This window comes from Lotus japonicus, chromosome 4, assembly GCF_012489685.1.
Source record: "Lotus japonicus ecotype B-129 chromosome 4, LjGifu_v1.2".
In the NCBI taxonomy this organism is placed as follows: Eukaryota; Viridiplantae; Streptophyta; class Magnoliopsida; order Fabales; family Fabaceae; genus Lotus; species Lotus japonicus.
In genome coordinates, this window is record NC_080044.1 from 63,060,620 (window position 1) to 63,083,753 (window position 23,134).

Below are 23,134 nucleotides of genomic sequence, written 5' to 3' on the forward strand. Positions count from 1 at the left end.
AAAATTCCCAAAGAAAAACCCCTTTCCCACTGAAAGCAAGTCTTTATAAAAGTGTCTCATTAAAACCCTACTAGGAAAACCCCCTTGGAAAAAACCTAGTGAAGGAAAAAGAGTACACAAATTATAAAGACTAAACAAAACTTCCAGGACAGACTTGTTCCAACATCACCAAAGACAACACCAAGAGTCTGAAAAGCCAATACAATTTTCTTTCCCAAACTGATATCCTGCAATAAAATATAATAAAAGACAACAAACATAAAACATTAATACATAGATCGCTAACTTTCCACTACAGTTTACAGCTATAGAATCTGATGATTAGCAGTGCAAGGTTTTTAAGGAGCAGAAGTGAGCTCAAGCCATACACAAGTGAATTACAGACTGAACTTCATATTATCCACAGGACTAAATATCCTTCCTCGTAATCTCAAAATTGATGAGGTAGAATACAATAAGTAAATTGCACAGACATTAAGTGAATGAGCACATGAGCAATTCGAAAATCGGTGATAATTGGAAGCCAACGCAGAGATGCTCAGGGAGGTGATTCAAATGACAGTCACAGCAGCAGGAAATGCACCAGAGGACCTTCAGTCGAAGTGTTAGAATCTAGTGGCATCTCCTCAATAACCACCTCTGGATTCCATAGAAATTAACCAGTGGATCTGATGCAGATAAATGGTTGTGATGTCCATTCATAGGTTGAGAAATGAAACCCTTTCACCCTTCCACTAAGCCATTGCCAAACACTGAATTGTGCAGTTTCAAATAGAGCCAATGCATCCTCTCTATTCCTTCCATTGAACACCACCTGGTTTCTGTGATCCCAAACTCACATAACCAGCAATGAATGATGTCAGAGCATAACATACAATGAAGGTTGTGACAATGGTTCCTCGTCTGCACATTTAAGGAAATTCACATAATAATGAAGGGGAAACAAAATGGGCAAACAAAATATGGTCAATAGGAAAGCTAGACAACAATAGTTGTGACTTGTGATATATGAGAAGAAAATAACAAATTTGTATTGCATTAAGTCTCTTTTGTGCACAATCACACTATCTCAATAAAACCATTATTCAGAGTAACATAGTAATAAGTAATGCACTTACCCAACATACAACATCCCAACAATAGCTAACAACATGACAACAAACACCAACGTTGCAAGCTGACAAGGCCACAAAATTAAATACATAGCAGGTAATCAATGATAAACACCACTTCAATCTAAGATATGAAGCTGGCAGCATTAATTTTCACCTGATGCTCAAAGAACGGATAGTCTAGATATAACCACTGTTGGTAAATCCGCAAGTGTACGAATCCACCCGGTTTTAAATATCGAACCACAGGGATTGTGAGTGAATAGATTCGGTTGAAGCTTTGAGTTTGAAGGTTTGTTTTATTGAGGCAAACATATGACGAAGTAGTAATAAGGAAAAAGAAAATATAAATTCAGAAATGAAACAGAAAATGAAAAGAAAGAGTGATTTACTTTGGGTTCATGCTCAACTAATCAATTCAAGCACATCATTCTCAGCACATGTTCTCATGAATCTCTCCTTGATGTTATAGCCTAAGCAACTACCTATCGATGTCTCGCATAGATAATTCTTTCAAACTAAAAGATAAGCCCAATTCCTTGTGTACTTAAACATTTGTTTGAAGCATAAAGATTATAAAGTTCAAACCAACAAACCCCAACCCCTCCTCTATTCCTAGTAGCCAAGATTGAAGGGGCAATCCCAAATCAGTTCCCTAATCTATAACAAACTTCCGTTCTAATTATAGAAAAGTATAAAGCTAGCACATGTTCTAACTTGAAACATAAAGCATGGATATGAGATTCAAGGAAAGAAGAAGAACATGTGGGAAAGAACTTAAGATTATAACTTAAAAGGAAAAGTCTTACAAGAAAACCAAAGTAAAGAAGAGAGATTAGCCAAGCATGGCAAGAGTCATGCTTGGCTAAGAACCTTGAACACAAGCTTGGAAGCCTTCTCTCACTCTCCTAGATAATCCTCTACCTCTGAATTTTACAAAGTATGAAAAGATATCAAAGATTCCAAAAGAAAATGACTAAAATCCTATTTATAGGCAAAAATCACGAGTTTGGGCTGTTCCGGGCGCTCAGGCACCAATTCAGAGCGCCTGAGCGCCAATTCCATCCTGAAAATGAGCCTCTGGAAGGTAATTGGCGCCTAGGCGCCAATTCAGAGCTTCTAGGCGCCAATTCAGAAAGCTTGGCAAAAAACAACTAGCGCCTAGGCGCCAATTCCCAGCGCCTAGGTGCTCAAAGCTCGCTGAAAAGGCTTTTGATCTTCATTTTAACTCCTCTTTACTCCTCTTTAAACCTCCATTCAATTCTCCAAGCTTCTTGACCTTCCTTCTCCTTCAGTTTCAGACCTGATTACTCTCATCAAAGCTCAAGGAAAAATATCAAGAATACCAACCATTTAATTGCACAAGGGATTCAAAATTAATGACAATTAACAAAAGACTCAAACTATACTAAAATGCAACTAAAGCCCTTATAAAACTACAAAATTACTAAACTAATGCAAATGCACAAATAAAAGTTAAAATGCATGAAACACTACATGAGACACAAGAAAAAGACTCAAAACTAACAAAGAAAAACCCTAAAAACATCATATAAACCCGGGTCATCACACCACTATACTCAACGACAGCTCGCCCTCGAGCGTCATTAAGATTAGCTTGCCCTCAAGCACAAAGAATTACTCCCAACACACATGCCAAAAGAGGGATACATTTTCAGAAAACCAGGGGATCAAGTAAATGTAGTTAGTTCCAAGATAAAGATTCAACAATCAACTTCATGCAACTCTTAGACAAAGAAGAATTAGAGTCCACTATGAGAAGCATTTAGAGCTAACATCCTAGCATGAGACAATTGTTTAGTGCACTGAGCACAAAAGCAAGTTCATAGGTTCTGAGAATCATTCACACAAGAGCAACTAAAGTTGACAATGCATTATTCAATGAGACTTCAAAAGGGTTGTAATGTTGGCTAGGTAAAGCACAAGGTAGATGGTCCCTAAGGAAGACTAAGACTGCACAAAATTTGAGTGTGGTCCAATTTGGAATTTCGGAGCTTTCAAGCTATTGATACTTAGCACTCAAGTCTCTTAACCCCTTTTTGTTTCAAATTTTTTCTCTTTTTTTTTGGAACTCCACCACACCATGGAGTTCATTTTCTCTTTTGACTTTTTTCTATTTTTTTCCTTTGGGTCAAGAGACAATTGCACTTTTTATAAACTAGCTCCATCAAGAGTTAAGAACCACAACTCCCCATTGAATCCTCCAAACAACCAGCCCACTAAACATAGATACCAAGGAAATCTCCATAAGGTTCAAAAGGGTCAACTAGGGACAAAGATGTTATAAAACAATTTCTGAAGTACAAGAAAACCTACCAGTCTCAAGAATGCAAGTCTCCTAAAGCTACACTCAAGGACGCATGAAATGAAACACAGAACCAAGAAGTGCAAGTGAGTCAGGATCCTCCATGGAAATTATATAGTGAAGGGTCAAAAATGGACCCTTGTGCAGTGTTTTAAGACTCGGCTCGTACCGGCCGGTCCGACCGGTTGGACCGGGACTCGGTGACCTGACCGGTCCGAGCCTCACATCAGACCGGTTGTGCATGTGACTCGGCCGGAACCGGTTTGAACCGGCCGGTTCGATGATTAACTCGGTGACTCAGCCGGTTTTTTATTGAACCGGCGAGTCACCCATTTTTTTTTTGTTAGTTTGTTATTTGTGGGCTAGATAGATAGAAGCCCATTTTCCACCCTTTCACATTGTTTTTTTTTTCCAGTCCAGTTGGGTTATTTAACCTATTGGGCCTTTTAAATTGTTTTTTTTTGTCCATTTGCAAACATTTTGTATATAATTGGGCAAAAAACGTGATATTTTGTTAAAAAATGGTGCCAGCAGGGTTTGAACACAGGCCATGGAGGTAGTATGAAGGAAAACTACCACTGCACCACTAGGTGGTTGTTGATTAGAAACGTATTTTGTTTTTTTTATATTAACTTTATATTGCATTGGATATTTTTTATTATTTTTTAATATACACCGAGTCAAGCAATCGAACCAGTGACCCAGTGGTCCGACCAGTGACTCAGTGACTCAGTACCCCGACCGAGTCGATGACCGAGCCGAGTTTTAAAACACTGCCCTTGTGGACTCACATCAACTCTATCCTCAAGACAACACTTAGAAGACCGAAGTCTCTCCCTCTCTTTCCCAAACATACAATCACTCCCCAAAAGAAAGCACAAAGTATCCACTTAAAAACATTTTCAAAACCAGGATCATGTGAGTGAGCAAGACTTGGGAACATGTCATTTGAGTATAAGGAATAAAGACCAAGGTATAAAAGACTCTATATAACAATGCATGATAAAATTGGATAAACAAAATCTATAAAAGAAAAATATGCAAAAATGCATGGACTAAAACTCAGGGTAAGAAAAGAACCTCCTTCAAAGTGATTGAGTGCCTCCAAGTATGTATCCTTTTTATTTCCTGAAACACTAAACATAAAACGTAAAACAGAAAAAGAAGATCCTAAGTATCAACTTATCAACTCATGACCAATGAATCTAATTAAAATTAAATTCACTAGCTGATTCACTCTAGGTCAGGTTCATGGAATTCAAAACCTCAAATCATGTTATAATTGATCAAGTCACAACAAGTACTAGGAACAAGAACGAATCAGTTAAATTGATACATAGGAACAAAACAGAAAAAGAACATGGGTTGTCTCCCATTCAGCCCTAAGTTAGAGTCTTAGGTAGACTAAACTTCAAACTCGTAACTCAAACCAAAAATCACAAACAATCCCCGGCAACGGCGCCAAAAACTTGTTGGTAAATCCGCAAGTGTACGAATCCACCCGATTTTAAATATCGAACCACAGGGATTGTGAGTGAATAGATTCGGTTGAAGCTTTGAGTTTGAAGGTTTGTTTTATTGAGGCAAACATATGACGAAGTAGTAATAAGGAAAAAGAAAATATAAATTCAGAAATGAAACAGAAAAATGAAAAGAAAGAGTGATTTACTTTGGGTTCATGCTCAACTAATCAATTCAAGCACATCATTCTCAGCACATGTTCTCATGAATCTCTCCTTGATGTTATAGCCTAAGCAACTACCTATCGATGTCTCGCATAGATAATTCTTTCAAACCAAAAGATAAGCCAAATTCCTTGTGTACTTAAACATTTGTTTGAAGCATAAAGATTATAAAGTTCAGACCAACAAACCCCAACCCCTCCTCTATTCCTAGTAGCCAAGATTGAAGGGGCAATCCCAAATCAGTTCCCTAATCTATAACAAACTTCCGTTCTAATTATAGAAAAGTATAAAGATAGCACATGTTCTAACTTGAAACATAAAGCATGGATATGGGATTCAAGGGAAGAAGAAGAACATGTGGGAAAGAACTTAAGATTATAACTTAAAAGGAAAAGTCTTACAAGAAAACCAAAGTAAAGAAGAGAGATTAGCCAAGCCTAAGAACCTTGAACACAAGCTTGGAAGCCTTCTCTCACTCTCCTAGATGATCCTCTACCTCTGAATTTTACAAAGTATGAAAAGATATCAAAGATTCCAAAAGAAAATAACTAAAATCCTATTTATAGGCAAAAATCACGAGTTTGGGCTGTTCCGGGCGCTCAGGCACCAATTCAGAGCGCCTGAGCGCCAATTCCATCTTGAAAATGAGCCTCTGAAAGGTAATTGGCGCCTAGGCACCAATTCAGAAAGCTTGGCAAAAAACAACTAGCGCCTAGGCGCCAATTCCCAGCGCCTAGGCGCTCAAAGCTCGCTGAAAAGGCTTTTGATCTTCATTTTAACTCCTCTTTACTCCTCTTTAAGCCTCTATTCAATTCTCCAAGCTTCTTGACCTTCCTTCTCCTTCAGTTTCAGACCTGATTACTCTCATCAAAGCTCAAGGAAAAATATCAAGATTACCAACCATTTAATTGCACAAGGGATTCAAAACTAATGACAATTAACAAAAGACTCAAACTATACTAAAATGCAACTAAAGCCCTTATAAAACTACAAAATTACTAAACTAATGCAAATGCACAAATAAAAGTTAAAATGCATGAGAATGCATGAAACACTACATGAGACACAAGAAAAAGACTCAAAACTAACAAAGAAAAACCCTAAAAACATCATATAAACCTGGGTCATCAACCACCTAGTGATCTAGATAACATGTATCAATGATCCATCTTTAATATCAGGGATCCATATAACTTTGTTAGGCTTTGAATGGTGCAAATAGTTTACTCTAAGCTGACAGATATTTGTATAAAAAAGTAACTAAGCTTAAACAAAATAGAACAGATAGGTATATCAATACTTAGTTGAGGGAACGGACTACTGCCTCAGTAGCTGAGGCATCTCTTAATGCTTGAAGGGCAATCTTTTTGAAGAAACACAGATTCGTCATAAATTTTCAGAACTTAAGAAATTCCATGACCCTCCTCTAATAAAATAAAGTAAATCCACTAATGATCAAAACAATAACTGCCTATTTTATATGGGGAAAAGAAACAAACGAATTTTGGTGTTCAATATAGTAGGGTCACACTACAAATAATGAAATGTCCTCTAATGACAACAAAATTGCAAATAACATAAGAGTACATATCTTCAACCGATTTAGGTTTAATTTTGACCAACTTCATAAGCCCTGCTCTTCAAGATCACCATTTTCAGCATCTTCAGCAGCTGCAGCAGCCATGAGCTCATCGAAGTTTGCTGTTTTCCCAAGTACTATTTCAATCTTGGCCTTTTGGACAAGTCTACCTCTAGAATCATCCTTGATGTCAACTGTTGATGTCTTTCTTTTCAACAGCAAGCCCGTTATTCTTCAAAATTTCAGCAACAGTTACCACTGTGGCAATAGCCATTCTTTTGAGCCACTTCTCTTTGCTGCACAGCTTCCTGTGAAGTAACATAAAATTAAATGTAAGATTATTCTTCATCAAAGAATACAAAAATAATGCAAATAACAGATAGCAAACAATAGACAACATGATAATGTGAATGAGCTTTGTCCATCAACAACCCAATATCACACCCTTATATATCAAAATTTTCAAGCCAAATTCAAACACAACACATTTTATGTCACTTTATCCCATTAAAAGTTTCCGGAAAAGCAAACTCTGCCATAAAGTGATCCATTTACTTTACACTGCAAATTGAAGATGAAAAAATAAAAACCTGAAAAAGTGCATGAAAAAGGAATAAAACTCAAACATTCATGAAAAAGTTGATCAAAAAGCTGATTAAAATCTAATTAATTACTCCCTTATGGTGCACCTTCATAGGAAAAGTTACATCAAAAGTAAATTCTGCTTTTCCTGCAACTATAAAGTTCAAACCTGAAAAAGTACATGAAAAAGGAATGCAACCCAAAAATTCATGAAAAAGTTTATTAAAAAATTGAATAAAAACAAATTAATCACTCCCTTATGGTGCACCTTCATCACATGGGAAAAAAATCCTTATGTGAATAGTAGCCAAAATGCTTCCCCTTTGTAGTAGTTTAGACACACAAAGGGGAAATACATATTTTCTCTAACTAAAAAATATGTATCCTAGATCAAATGATTATTAATCTCAATACTTAATTTCATAATTTTTTATTTCTATTATTTAGACACACAATTATTAATTTCGTATCATATATCAAATTAATAATAATCTCAATACTTAATTTCATAATTTTTTATTTCTATTATTTAGGCCTACAATAATCTATACTATCAATATTTTTTTTTGAATACTCTATACTATCAATATTAATATCCACATAATAAATATTAACAAATATCATCTATTAAAAGAATTATTACATAGAGCTAAAAATAAACAATATGAAATTATTTCCATCAAACTCAACCAAAGTAAATACAAACAAAAAATAACTTTTGAAGCATAACCTAATAATTTTAAAACTTCAATTTAAACCAAATAAAAAACCAAAAAGTAACAAAAAAGGTTCCTTATGGTGCACCTCAGCAACATTTATGAAAAACCCTAATGTAAATAGTGGCAAAAATGTTATCCCTTTGTAGTAGTTATAGATTTGAATTGAAAGAATTCAAAAATTAAAGCAAAAGGTCGCGTTGCTTGGATTCGAACACGCGACCCGTGGGCGGGTTGCAAGAGGCGAGTTGCCAAACGAACCAACATAATGGTTTTGATGAAATTCCGAACGTTAAATATATAACGGTATCTGGTAGTTGTATCTCCAAGAGATATTTCTCTTTATTAGGGGTCCATTTTTATTATTTGTCCAGAGCCTCCAAAATGTCAGGACCAGCCCTGCATGCGATTCACCCAGCAAGCCAATCTGGTATTTGATTACACTTCATTGAGAGAATCAAGCAACCGAGTTGCTGACTTCCTAGCTCGCTTAGCTTTTAATTTTCCAGATCATTGTTGGATTGAGGATGATCCCCCGGGGCCTCCACTTTGATCAATCTTGATGTATTACCAGCAATTTCATCGGCTCCTTCTTGAATGAGAAACAGAAGTTGACGCTCAAAATAAAAAAAGAACGAATGCATCTTATGGAATTAAAAACCTTATATATGCACTCGTAGTCTTCCCTCTTTTAAACAATTTCATATCTCAAATTCATCATAGAATAAGCACATACATGTGTTTCACCCCACCACTTTACATATCACATACATGTGTTGCCCCCCACCACTTTAATAAATATCTGGATCCGACACGGTTTGATATTGTTTTTTATTCGTATGACCATGTTGCAGTGCTAGATATTCTATTGATCTAATAAATCGAAAACGCTTGTCTTTTTGTTCAAGTTCTGTTTATCCTAGTGACATCGTTTTTTGATAGGTGTGAGTCTCCTTTTTAATCACACTAAATTCAGTAGAATCACTCTTTATTAGTGGAGGCACTGAGATTTTATGCAACTATAGGGAGTTAAAAATAGGGCATCAAAATATGTTTTTAGTCAATAACTTATACAAGAGATAAGAACAAAATATTTTCCAAACACCAAACAGACCCTAGACTTACTGGTGGACATCCCATAGCTTCATGTGATCCTTAATTCCTTATGTAAATTAGATACTTCAAACTGCTAAAGACAAGACTGAAGGTAGTAATAGTCTAGGGTTATTCAGGGCAGAGCAAACGATGCATATATTCACATTAGATTAGTTAACTGCTTAAACTCTTGTAAAACAACACCATCTTGATAGAATGACATATCTCAAATTCAAAATAGTGCAGGTGCCCACTCAAATACCTCGTAGCTGCTGGATTTTTTACTGCTGACCTTAGGAATTTTCTTGTAAAGATTTGACTTATCATTTCTTAAGTAGCTCTATTAACTGGTGATCAATGTAAAAAGGTCAGCCCTGTGGTACTCAAATATACTCAGCTTTATACTATCCAATGATATTCTAAAGTTCACTTGACAGTGCATCATTACTTAGTACTTGCTCATGAAGGGCTCTTGCTACAAATGTTTTCATTCCAAGACCAGGCCAGTATGTACTATATAAATAGATGGTGACTGATGCAAAAAGATACTAAGATTGGAATTTCACAGTTCAAGAAGAGCACTCACTAGCCATTGCCTACTCAAACATACTTTCCGTGGATTCAAAAGCATTTGGGGTTTTGAGCAACAACTAGACAGAAATGCTCAATTTAAAAGCACCAGCCTTTGGTTTTGCAGTACATCTTCAACTGAGTGAGCAAGTATTTGGTAGAACAACTCTGTTCTATGAAGGATTCTACAGCAACAGAAACCAAATATATTTTGCATTGACTGCTAGGTACAACAAAAGACAGAAAAATCTCATAATATAGAACCTAAACCAGTCTTATGTTCTGGCATACCAGACTATGCTTGTGTTTTGTTTCAACAATCAAAAAAGAAGAAAGATCCTCTACTATCCTTTTCCCAGCTAGTTGTACTTCTTCTCTGAAGTTGTAGTATTGCAGCACAGCAGCAAGTTGTGGTTGATCACATAATAGAAAATCACAAGATGCAAAATTATGAATTGAAACCACAGTTGAAGTGGATTAAATCACAATCATCAAACAGCAAAATATTGCTAAATGGCTGATCAGAAATTAGACAGAAATTACATGATCACCAACAGGTTTGTGAGTCAATTTAAGCCCTAATGAACAGAATGGTAACAGTAAAAAAATTGCCTACAAGGAAAATGGAAACAGGTTTGGAATTAAGCATGAAGTCCAGAACTTAACACAACATCTGTAAGTTCTTGGGATTACAAAATGGAAACAGATAATCACCTTCATGGTATCCTGAAAACCTTGCCTATCTGAAGGCTACACTTCATTCGAGGACCCCAAAGAGAAAAGGTAAAAATTGTTGTTCTAATGCAATCTGAGATTATGGAATCAAACAACAGAAACCAAGACTAACTAACAACAGAGAAAAGCACCTGATCAAGAAAGGAAGTAACCAACATTGCAATTTCATATCCTTCTGAACATAATACCTAAAATGTTGCATAAAATTTTTCCTAAGGTTGTTGAGACAAAACAACAATGATACAGCAATACAACAGCTTATAACATCAAGTACTAACTTCATACAAATATTACAAAACAAATGCTCATGGAGGAACAAGTTTAACCTTCTCTTCACTCTCACCTTCCAAATCACCATCATCATCACCATTATTCTCAACATCTACCTGCTTCGACACCACCACCGGAGCATTCCCGGGCCTAGTCACCGACTGCTGATACAGAACACCCCCAACAATGGTGAAAAACAGACACACCAAACCAACAGGGGAAGCATGCTTATCCCAAATAAGCACATTAATCGCCACCGTGAGGAACTTATTCACCACACCAGTGACGGTAAACGCGGTCGCGGAAACCGCTTTCCTCGCCGCGAATCCAAAGAAACTAATGAGCAAACCAAACACACAGGACAATGCCACAGCAAAAAACGCAGCAGGCTCAAACAAGCTACCAGACTCGGATCTCAAAGCAGCGAAAACCTCAACATTCTCCCCGGTGAGGAACCAGAAGAAAGGAGCCATCATGAGAGATAGCAGATTGTTGTAGAACACAAACCCCCAAGTGTTGAGGCCCAGATTCATCACCATGTGCTTGATGTAAACCATCTCGGTGGTGATGGTAACAAGATAAGCAAACGCCCATGAATACGCGGTGAGCGTGAAGGCGGAGTCAGTCGCGACGTAGCCGGCGGCGCCGGCGAGGATTACGACGAGGGAGATGAAGGTGAGGTTGCTCGGACACGGCTGAGCACGGAAAGCGGTGTCGGCGAGTGCGACGAGGAGAGGGGTGAGAGATCTGAAGACGATGAAGGTGTCGACGTTGGCGTGGCGGAGGAGATTGGTGTTGGTGAAGATTGCGAGGTAGAAAACCATGGCGGCGGGGAAGAATTTCTTGGCGGTGTGGATTGTGAAGGGATCGTGGTGGAGGAACCCTAGTTTTCCGAGAAGGTAAACGCCGAGAGTGGAGGTGAGGTATTGCAATGCGGTTAAGAGACCTGGGTAGTTGAATTGGGTGATGGCGTATTTGTTGATGATGGCGAGTAGGCTGGAGCAGAGGGCGTAGCCGATTACCAGGAAGGTTGTTGTGTATGATTGCGCCGCCGCCGCCGCCTTCCACGGTGGTTCCGATCGAGTCGACGACATTGGAATCTGGGAGAGTGAAGAGTGTGTGGGTGAGTGAGTGAGTGAGAAGAAGATAGGACAATGATTTATTTTTTTGTACCTCACTGCATTTTCATTGATTGCTACTACTGCTACAAGTTAATGGCACTATGGTTTTAGAGGAGAAAGAAAGAAAAATGAAGTATGTATATGAATGATGAACATGATTATTATATATAATTTAATTTGCTATAAGATGTCCATTATTTGATTGGGACAAATTAGTGTAAGACTTTATTGTATCAAGCAATAAATAATGGATCATGATTATTACTGCTATATTCTTAAGTCTTAATTGTGATATATATTTGGAAATTGGAACACTATGCAAATATGTTAAGGTATTAATCCAAAAACTAATTATTGCGTTAAATTTATTTTGAATAGATAAGTTGAATTTTGTCATGTTGAATTTAATATGTATTTATACATTTAGTTTAACTGAAATTCAAATACATACTATATTATCACTTTAACAATTTTATATGCTTAATATAAAGTGTTTTATTTTAAATGCTAAGATGTAAAAAAATGTTTTCTAAAAACTAATGATGTAAAAATGTGTTTTTTTTTAAATAATGATGTAAAAATGTTGATTTGTTATCTTCATATAAGATAACATACATAATACTTATCATAAATATATTTCAAAAGCTACTAGTAGATTTTATTATAACTCATATTGGTATTTTTTATTGCTTTACTAAAAATATATTCAAACCTCGGGACAGGAGAGTGTATTTTGCTCTAATAAAATTATTTACAATTTTATAAGTTTGTCAATTGTTATTGAATTTTATCTGTATTACTAGAAATTGATTGTAAAAATATAACTAACTATACTAACTAGAAAATCCATGACCCACCGACAAGCGGAGATATTCCTACTTGAATATCAATATCAATGGTGCTTATTTTAGTATTGTTTTTTCCACCACGCAAGAAGCAATTGTTGTCCTGTTCTTCAATGATACTACAGGTGACAGTTTTGTATTGGTGACTCTTCATTATATTATTGAATCTAGATACTGAGTCAAGATCAATTATCATGTGCCTGCTGCCTGCGTCTTTGACAGTGGCATTTGGAGATTGTAAGAGTCTGTCCTATTATTGTGAAAGAAGAATTAACTGTATGTTATTTAGATCCCTGAGTTCGAATTAGAAATTAAATTGGGTCATTTGAAAAAAAAAATATTAAAATGTCATCCTTTTAATCAAATTAAGTGTATGCATCTCATCAATTTTAACCCGTTAATAATCTACATCATTTCAAAAAAAACAATCTAATTGTAAGCCTAGTTAGCTAATAGTAGATTTTTGGTTTTAGTCCTGTAAATTGTTCTAATTAGTCATATTTTGTCCCTCGTCTTCCGTCTTCATCTTCATCTTCTTTCTTTTTTACGTACCTTCATCTTCTTCCTCTGTAACTCGATGCATTTTCAAAGTTGCAAAACCCAAAAACCCAATCCCATTAATTTTCTTCATCTTCCTCCTTGTTTTAGAGTTGATTATAGCAGTGAAACAAGTATCACATTGCTCAGTGTGGCGAAATAAAATGTCAAATGAAAGCTGGAAACTAAACACAAGGAAATAAAATGCAAGCTGGAAATTAAACATATGGCTCCAATTTTTTTCCTCATGTCACCCAAAAATAAAACCATAAGGCTTCAGCCATTTGAGCTTGGATAACACTCGCTTGGGCCTGATCTGCAAACAACCAATTTGACACATGCGGATTCTATGTGGTACTGAACTGTGATTGTTTTGACCCATGTTTCCGGAACTGGGGTTTTGACCCCTCACTGAAGCCTTAATGAGCTTCTTGATAGCTACAATCACCGCAGAGCCGTTTGAGTTGTCTATTTTAGAAGTACTAATTAAAATGATAGAAGTTATTTAGCTTATCTGGGTTTTGAGGTTCTTAGAGCATCTCCCATGCTAGTTCTTATTTCTTAGTTCTTAGCACTACTCATGTAGGTCTGTATTGCCACATGTGTTTAAGCAACTCTCAAGCAATTTTGCTCCAACCATGAGTTCTTATTTTTTAGTTTTTAGTTCTTACTACTATTCATTTGGTCCCGCCAACCACATTATTTATATATACTTGTTATTTTCATAAAGTAATAAAATAAAATTCATAAAGTAATAAAGTGATTTGGATGAGAGAGAAATATTTACTCCCTCCGTTCCTAATTATAAGACCTAGTTTTAAAATTTTATAGTTCCTAAATATAAGACCTTTAACAATAATCCAACAAAAAGTATTCTACTCTTCCATATATAACCCTTACATTAATGGTGTGTTTTCAATTCCAAAGTTTTAATTATCACCTACCATTTATTAGTGAGAGAAAATAACCAAGGGTAAATATGGAAAAATGTATGCATTTTTAAAAAATCAACACACTAATTAGACACATTTAATGTTTTATTAATAAGCGCAATTTTTTGTATTAGGTCTTATAATTAGGAACGGAGGGAGTAATATTTTAAGCTAAGAACTCAAAAAGCAAAACTCCTTATATAAGAACTGAGTTCTTATTTTTAAGAGCTAAGAAGTCTATGTAAGCACCTCAAATGGTAAAGTTCTTAGTTCTTAATTAAGAATTAAGAACCTTGCATTAGAGATGCTCTTATGGGGAGGCTTTTGATTGACCATTAAGGTATTGCATCATGATTTTCGGTCAGTTGTCAGTTTGAGTGCACATGTTGGTCCTCATTTTTTATGTTTTTTTGCATATATTGTTGCGACACTCTTAGAAATTTTCTCTCATATATTGCAAGTGTTGTTTTAGAACATTTTTTATTTTATTTGCATACATCCTTACAAAAAACTGTGATGGACTAATGAAATCCCCTCCTCTTGATATGGAGGAGTTGCACGAGTGCCTCAATCTATATATATATGTAAAGCTCATTTGAGCTATATGTATTAAAAGCATTAAATAAAGAAGTTAAATAAATTAAATTTCTATTCAACTTTCAATATAATGTAACTTTTGAAATATGTCAAGCTTTTTTGTTTTTTTGACTTTACACATGCCAATATAATGTAACCTTTGAATTATAAATTATATGTAATAATTTTTTTATTAAATACATTAAATATAAAGATTGAAAACTGAAAGAAATTAACTAGAGACTATTTAGCTACCCCCATGCTAAATACAAATAACATTATAAACTAAATTTTGAATTTTTTTTACATTACTCATTTACTATATATTTATTTCAGGAAAAAAATAATGAATTGTAAAAAAACTACACTAAATCATATGGGAGTACTATATATTAAATAGTAAAAATAAAAAATACATTAAATAATAAAAAACTCACGTTCGTATCAATTGTATTAAGTATTAATTATAAATTTAAGTTACTTATAAAAAAATAGTTTATTCAGTATTAGTTAAAAAAGTTAGAATATTAATTATCAATCATAAGTTGAAGGGGAGAAAGTTAAAATAAAACTAAGTAATATTTGAATATACAAAAAATATTGAGAGTTAAAATTAATTATAATAAATTAATATTTATTAAAAAATAATTAAGAAAAAGTAGTCTTTAAATAAAAAGTGGTGCTCTATAAGTATTTACCATTAACTAAAATATGTGTGCATTCGTTGAAAAAATTCTTTAAATATAATTTTTGATCTATTATATATAAGTAGAAATGACTTGAGAATGAATAACAGATTAAAATAATTATGACCAAATTTGAATTAATTTAAATTTAACAAATAATTTTTTACTCTAATAAAAACATTTTATATTATGATGTTAAAAGTTAAAATTAATTTATTGTGGATATAAAGTGTAAAAAAAGATGTCATTATAATTTATTTATGATATTAAAAACTTATTACTTGATTTAATATATTTCTAACTCACATAATAATTTTCTATATTTTTAAACGAAAAAGAATTAAGACTACTTAAGCGCTAATGATTTAATATCTATTACTATAGAGAAATCCATGCAGTGTTTAATAACAAAGCTGTTTCTGTTGAACATATATGAAACTATTGCTTGGTTTGTACGTTTTGGTGAGTCAAAGGGAAGTAGAATGATTGCCCATATGATTTGGAACAATTTGCTAGAGGCTTTGAACGTATTGAATGGCCACAAAAACAAAAGAAACAATGTATTAGGAGCGACCGTCAGCCACTGTTTTGAAGTTTAATGTGGATAAGGAGTCGAAAGGAAACTCAGTGGTGAGTGGTATTGGTGGGTTTTTAGGGATCAAGGAGAGGGGTGTTAGGTTAGTTTGCAAAAGGACCTGGAATGTTGTGGGCTTTTGACGAATGTTCAAGTAGTGTTACACGCTTTGTTGTTTATTTAGGAATTTAATTTTTCAAATGTGGTGATTGAAAGTGATTCATCCTTAGTGGTTGGGTGAGTGTCTAGGGGAGATAGGAGGTCATGGAAAATGGAACATGTATTTAATCATATAGATCATCTGATGCATATAATTCAATGTTTTAGTGTGGTGCATGTATTGCGTGAGGGAAACATTGTAAACAATTTTTTGTCAAATCAAGGGTGTGGTAAGGAACAATAGATATCGGTCTGTTGTGATCCAATGTCATTATCTAAGTGAGAAGGTTGTTCTCATTTTTATTGCGTTTCAATAAAGTTTTTTTTTTAAATATCAATTATTAAATTTGAGTAATAGTAATTATTTAAATCTAAATAACTCTAATTCTATTCAATCAAATATCCCACATCCATTATTATTTAATTTAATATATTTTATAATTAAATATGTTTTTATATTTGTATATATTTTTTATAATTTGGAGTGCCAGAGGCTCATAATATTTATATTTATTAAAATTATGATAATCATATATAATTTTAAAAATATCATCAATAAACCCGTGCAACGCACGGGTACCATTTCTAGTAATGATAGTATTGGGACCTGGTATAATCAGCGAAAGGCTTGATAGAGGCTCTCTATTGATTGTATACAAGACTTCATATTGATTATTATAATGTTGTGTTTCTTAATTGATCACTCTTTAATTTGTAGTATTTCACCATAATTAGCATAGATTCATAGTTGTATATATATCTCATTGAGCACAACAAAAAGCTGCTAGATACATAATCGATGGTGCAAATTAAGCCTGCGTCACCATAAAGGGGCGATCACCTAAAATCACTACTTTCCATTGGTACCAAACCTAGCCCGAACTAAGAATATTAGATAAAACATTAGTCTAATTTCTCAAGCACTATAAGCAGGGTAGCACTAATACTAGTTAGTAACCAAACATTTAGAGTTTATGCTGCCGGAGCATAGTCATAGCCACCATCGTCGTCATCGTCGCCGTCAGCTTCCATAGATGCTACATGGACAAACGCATAATCTCCATCCCCAATGTAAGTTGCTGGAGGAGAACCGTTCCAATTGAAGCTATGATCATCATTCTCATGAGGCTTCTTGTTGCAACATGGAGCAATGACCTTGGAAATGGATGACATTTTGTGAATTAGACTAAGAAGTGTAGAGCAACAACAAGAGCAAAGTGTAGTATTCTGAGAATTAAGAAAGGGCAGGTATAAGAAGCTAGGTAGTGGTGTAGGTTGAGTTTGAAGTGGAAGAGAGTCAATGCTTTATATAAGTGGAAGGGAAAGTGAGGATTGAGAGAAACTTTGTTTCGGCACAAGCAAGACACGAGGGAAGTGTGGATTGATGCTTGGGGTATGAGTATGACCCGATTCCCAGGTGTGTGATGCTGCACTGTGTAGCCACGTAGGAAATCCAGTTGACACAAGTCAGCAAACAGGACCAAATATTGACATTATGACAATGTATAACATAGAGAATCCTTGAGTGCATGGTAGGGTCAATTAAATTGCAAGATTAAAGGCAGCAGATGGCTTTTAGCCCTGCCCCTATCAATTAATTTAACTTGGAATCTTTATATGGTTCAGCAGAGCATTTGTTATTTGCACCAAATACACTGTGTTCAAAGACGAGGTGTGGTATGATGATTGGTTGTTTCATTCTTTAACCGAAAGGTTGTGTGCTAATTGTTTTTCATGAGAATATAACATATTTTGCAGTTAGTCATTTATCACTTAATGCGAACACCTATAGCAAGGATATTGGTCATTACTACGGTCGTTGATGTAAAAAAATTGTGCTAGAATTAATTAACAACTTTGTAGTTCTTTAAAAGTTTTCAAACAAAGGTAGAGAGCTATTCAAAATTCACATGTAGGGATAGATAAATGTCATGAGATGACAGCTTAGTTTAGACCAAATTTTTAAATCAGCCAAGTTTGGGGAAATCCCCGTACGTGCTTCTTTCAAAAGAAGGCTTCATTGTGAGTATTGAACATCAATTCAAGGGTTTGTACAGTTTTAAATGAAGGCCTTATTAGCAATTGATTCAAGAGGCCAAGTGCCAAATCGAATAAGATCTACTTGAAGGAGCCCAAAATGTTCGACGTCAATTTCAATGCAAACTCAAGTCATCAATTTGAAGCTAAGTTCAAGAGTAATTCAAGCATAAGTCTGTAGGTTCGAACCAAGTTTAAGCATGTGCAAGGATGATTCAAGATGAGGGTATGTGTTAAACTCTCTAAGATATGTAACTGAATTTCATTATTGAAAAGCTAAAGATTACAATGAGTGATCTCAGTATTTAAAGAGAATACAAGGCTTGCTAAGCAAACTACCAACTCTAACAGAATCAGTTATGTGACAGCTGTAATGACAGCTCACATGACAGCTGTATTAACAGCTCATTCTAACAGAATGTAACTAACTCAAATATTAACTATACTACTAACATTAACTAACTTCTTAATCAGAGTAATGTGTACTCTACTCTAATAGGCCCCCTCAAACTCAAGGTGGGTGAGAAATGGATTTCTCAATCACATTGAGTTTGTCACGAAGAGTTTCAAAACGAAGAGGTGAAAGAGCCTTTGTAAAGAGATTTTCCAGTTGATCAACTGAAGGAATGTGATGCACAAAAAGAGACTTGTTGAGAACTTTTTTCCTCACAAAGAAAATGTCAAGCTCCATGTGTTTAGTGCGGGTGTGTAGAACTGGATTATGGGTCAAAGTCACTGCACCCATGTTGTCACAAAAGATTTTATGAGGAGAAAAAGGAATCTGCAACTCCTGCAAAAGTGACTGAACTTATAGCAGCTCAGCAGAGGTATTGGCTAGGCTTCTGTATTCTGCTTCAGTACTGGAACGAGCCACTAAGGTCTGCTTCTTGGAGCTCCAAGACACAAGATTAGGGCCAAAGAAAACACATGATCCTGATGTTGACCTTCTGTCATCAGGATCTGATGCCCAATCAGCATCACAAAAGGCCACTAGAGAAACAGGAGAATGAAGAGAACAAGGATTAAGATGTAGCCCATGATGAAGAGTACCCTTAAGATACCTTAATATTCTCTTAACAGCCTTCCAATGATCTTCCAATGGCTGACTTAGAAATTGACAAACTTTGTTCACAGCAAAGCTTATCTCAGGTCTGGTTAAGGTGGCATATTGAAGTGCTCCTACAATGGATTTGTAAAGGGTAGGATCAGCAAAGTAATCTGCTCCGTATTTGCTCAATTTGGCACCACCAACCATAGGAGTAGAGATGCCCTTTGCTTCTTCCATATCTGCTCTTTCAAGTAGATCAGTAATGTACTTTGTCTGGGTCAACAATAATGACCTGTCCTGAAGATGATGCACCTGAACACCAAGGAAATAATCTAGCAGTCCTAGCTGCTTCAAAGAGAACTCATAATTGAGATTCTCAACCACTTTCTGCACAAGAGGCAAAGAGTTTCCTGTAATGATAATATCATCTACATAGACTAGGATGTAAATGCAGCAAGTTGCATTGTGGAAAGTGAACAAAAAGGGGTCACATCTACTAGGTTTGAAGCCATACTTCACAAGAGCTGACTTTAACCTTTCAAACCAAGCTCTAGGGGCCTGTGTGAGGCCATAAAGAGCTTTGTTCAACTTGCAAACAAGAGTCTTATCCTCATTCTGAAATCCAGAAGGTTGTGTCATGTACACCTCCTCCTGAAGTGCACCATTGAGAAAGGCATTATTGACATCAAGTTGATGAATATGCCACTGTTTAGTGATTGCAAGAGAAAGAATGAGCCTAATAGTAATAGGTTTGACCACAGGGGAAAATGTCTTAGAATAATCAAAACCCTTCACTTGATGATAACCTTTGGCTACAAGCCTTGCTTTATATCTATTGATAGAACCATCTGCATTCTCCTTCACTCTAAACACCCATTTGCATCCTATTGGTGTCCGATCTTTGGGTAGAGGAACCAATGTCCAGATATCATTAGCTAGTAATGTATTATACTCAGCCTTCATGGCTGCCAACCACTTAGGGTCTTTGAGTGCTTGCTTGGCTGTAGTAGGTTCTGCCTGAGTGAGGAGCAAGGTTGAATGCAATCTGGGCATGATTATGCCAGATTTTGCTCTTGTATGCATAGGATGAATATTGCCCACTGGAGGTGAAGGCTCAACAGGAGAAGAGGGTGCTGAAGCTGTGCCTGAGGCTGCAGGAGAAGCTTGGACTTGCTCTTGTGCAGAAACCTGAGCCAGAGAAACAGGTCCTGAAGACAAATCAGAGTCTGAATTGGAGGTTGTAGGCTGAGCAGCAACTGGAACTGGAACAATAGGTATTGTTGAAAGAATGCCACTATCTGGGAGGTTAGAGTCAGTGGAGGTAAACATGGCAGGATAAGGAAACTTTACTTCATCAAAAATCACATCTCGAGAGATAAAAATTCTGCCATCACTGTCCATGCATTTGTACCCTGGATGAGAGGAAGAATATCCAATAAACACACATTCCTTAGACCTCAAGGAGAGCTTGTTGTGAGTGTAAGGTCTTAAATGAGGGTAACATGCACAACCAAACACTTTGAGAATCTTATAATCAGGGAGAGTCTTAAACAACTTAGAATAAGGACTCTCATTACCCAAAACCACAGTAGGAAGCCTATTAATTAGAAAAACAGCAGCCAAGAAAGCATGATCCCAGTATTGGGATGACATGTTAGCATAAGCCAGCAAAGATAAACCAGTTTCTATGATATGTCTATGCTTCCTTTCAACACTACCATTTTGATGGTGTGTGTAGGGGCAAGTGAGCCTATGGACAATGCCAAGTTTGGTAAAATGAGAGGTAAGAGATTTGAACTCAGTACCATTATCTGTTTGGACAGATTTCAGTTTCAAGCTAAACTTTAATTCAACCATGGCTTGAAACTGAAGAAAAACATAATAGGTTTCAGATTTTTGTCTTAGGGGAAAAATCCAAGTGAACCTAGAATAAGCATCCACACATGTCAAAAAATAAGAATATCCACATGAAGAAACAGTAGAGGCAGGACCCCATAGATCAACAAAGACAAGTTCTAGAGGTGCAGTATAAACAGTATGAGAGGAAGAAGAAGGTAATTTGTGAGACTTTGCCAAACAACAAGCTGAACATACTGAAAACTTTGCTTTATTAGGTACTGGTATCTTACAAACAGTTAAAGCAGAATGCAAAGCCTCATGATGAGGATGACCTAGCCTATTGTGCCACAAGGCATAAGAAGTAGTAGTTACATCAGAGGTAGTATTATGAGTAGAAATACTAGGACTAGGTACATTAGAAATAGGTAAAGAAGCAGTATTAACAGAGGAAACAACAACTGGAATTGGAACTGAGGAAGCTTTAACAGAACTGGCTAGAGGAAAAGTTGGAGTATGCATCCCCTCAAAGATGTATAGACCATCTGGACCAACAGTACCCTTGAGTAGAACTCTAGAAGTTTCCTGAGATTTCACAACACAATAGGATGAGTGAAACTCAAAATAGACATTATTATCCTTTGCAAATTTACTAACACTGACTAGATTCTTTGTGATATTAGGAACTAAAAGAAGATCACTAAGAGTGAGTGTAGTATTTTTGTGATAAGGAGAAAGAAAAGAAGCTGAACCAATAGAGTGGATTGGCAAACCTTGTCCATTCCCCATTAGAATGTGATCATTACCAGTGAGAGAGACACTATCAGAAATCACAGATGCATCATTGGTAACATGATGTGTTGCTCCAGAGTCAGAAAACCAGGAGCTGAGATTTGCTGCAGCAGGAGAAGTAGTAGGACCAGTAAGCATAGCCTGTGGAGCTCTGGCTGGAGGATTTGCAGGCCTAGGATTGCCACCAGGAAATTGTGCAAGTGTAGGATGTCACTGTGCACCACCATAAGGGGAATGACCAAAGGACTGAGCAAAGTTGCTCATGTTCATGCCTGAATTCTGAGGATACTGGCCTAACATCATGCCAGGAAGATGTCCAAACTGAGAATTACCAAACTGAGTAGGATTTCCAAATTGTGGAACACCATAGAAAGGTGAGAATCGAAAGTGTGGGAGCATTTGTGGATGCATAGGCATAGGCATAGGCATGCCATAACCAGAAGATTGCATACCAAACGAGCCACTGGATCCTGATGAACCACGATGATAGAAGATGCTAGCATCATGTCCATACTTGTAACAGATCTGGCATTGAACACCACTGCGATTACCGTTTCTTCCACCACGAGAGTTACGACCACCAGATCTACCACCATAACCACCGCGAGAACGAGAATCATCCGATCCACCACGATTATCATAAGATCGATCATCGTAAGAGTTGTTGACAGCACTAGAAGCATAGTTAGCTTCTGAGGATGCAGTCGACTGTGTAGAGACAATCGATGATGGTGTCGGCGCTGGCGGCGCTGCAGGCGTTGGCGGTGGCGCAACCTGAGCGAGAAGCGCTGACGGAGGATTTGCACTCATCTGACGAGTGCGAGAACGCTCAAGGCGCGCTTCATGCGCGATAACCATGGATTCAACATGCAAGATCGAGCAGCGATCATCGCGATTGTAGATTACAGTCAAGAGATGACTGTAATCCTCAGGAAGACCGTCGAAAATAGCCTCAAGGTGCTCGCGATAGGTAACTGGATCTCCGATGGAGACAAGCGCGTTCACAATGGACTTGATTCTCTTGAGAAACTCCGATGAAGTCTTCGAGCCCTTGGTTATCGATCGCAACTCGGAACGTAGTTGCGTGGATTGAGCAAGCGATTGTGCTTGGAAGAAGTCGAGCACTGCTTCCCAAATCTGCCAAGACTGAGTGCAGTTGACCACGGTTGGAAGCACTGATGGAGAAAGAGACGAGAGAAGCCATGTAAACAGTGCAGAATCTTGTTGTTCCCAGATCTGATATGCAGGATTTTCCACTGCATTCACGCGATCATCCTCACTGAGCCGGCGAGGTGGAATCTCTGGATGAGCAAGAAAGCTC

General features: G+C 36.4%; 1 protein-coding gene across 1 annotated transcript; it reads right to left on the bottom strand.

The window, feature by feature from the left end:
* Nucleotides 1-10,532: 10,532 nt before the first annotated feature.
* On the bottom strand, nt 10,533-11,924 carry LOC130712104 (GDP-fucose transporter 1). Its single transcript, XM_057561944.1, has one exon. It carries the CDS (start codon nt 11,762-11,764, stop codon nt 10,706-10,708), a length of 1,059 nt encoding a protein of 352 aa, XP_057417927.1. The 5' UTR covers nt 11,765-11,924; the 3' UTR covers nt 10,533-10,705.
* Nucleotides 11,925-23,134: the final 11,210 nt, after the last annotated feature.

What these genes read in the sequence shown, in the direction of transcription:
- LOC130712104 (XM_057561944.1), bottom strand. Translation starts at nt 11,764, where the DNA reads ATGTCGTCGACTCGATCGGAACCACCGTGGAAGGCGGCGGCGGCGGCG.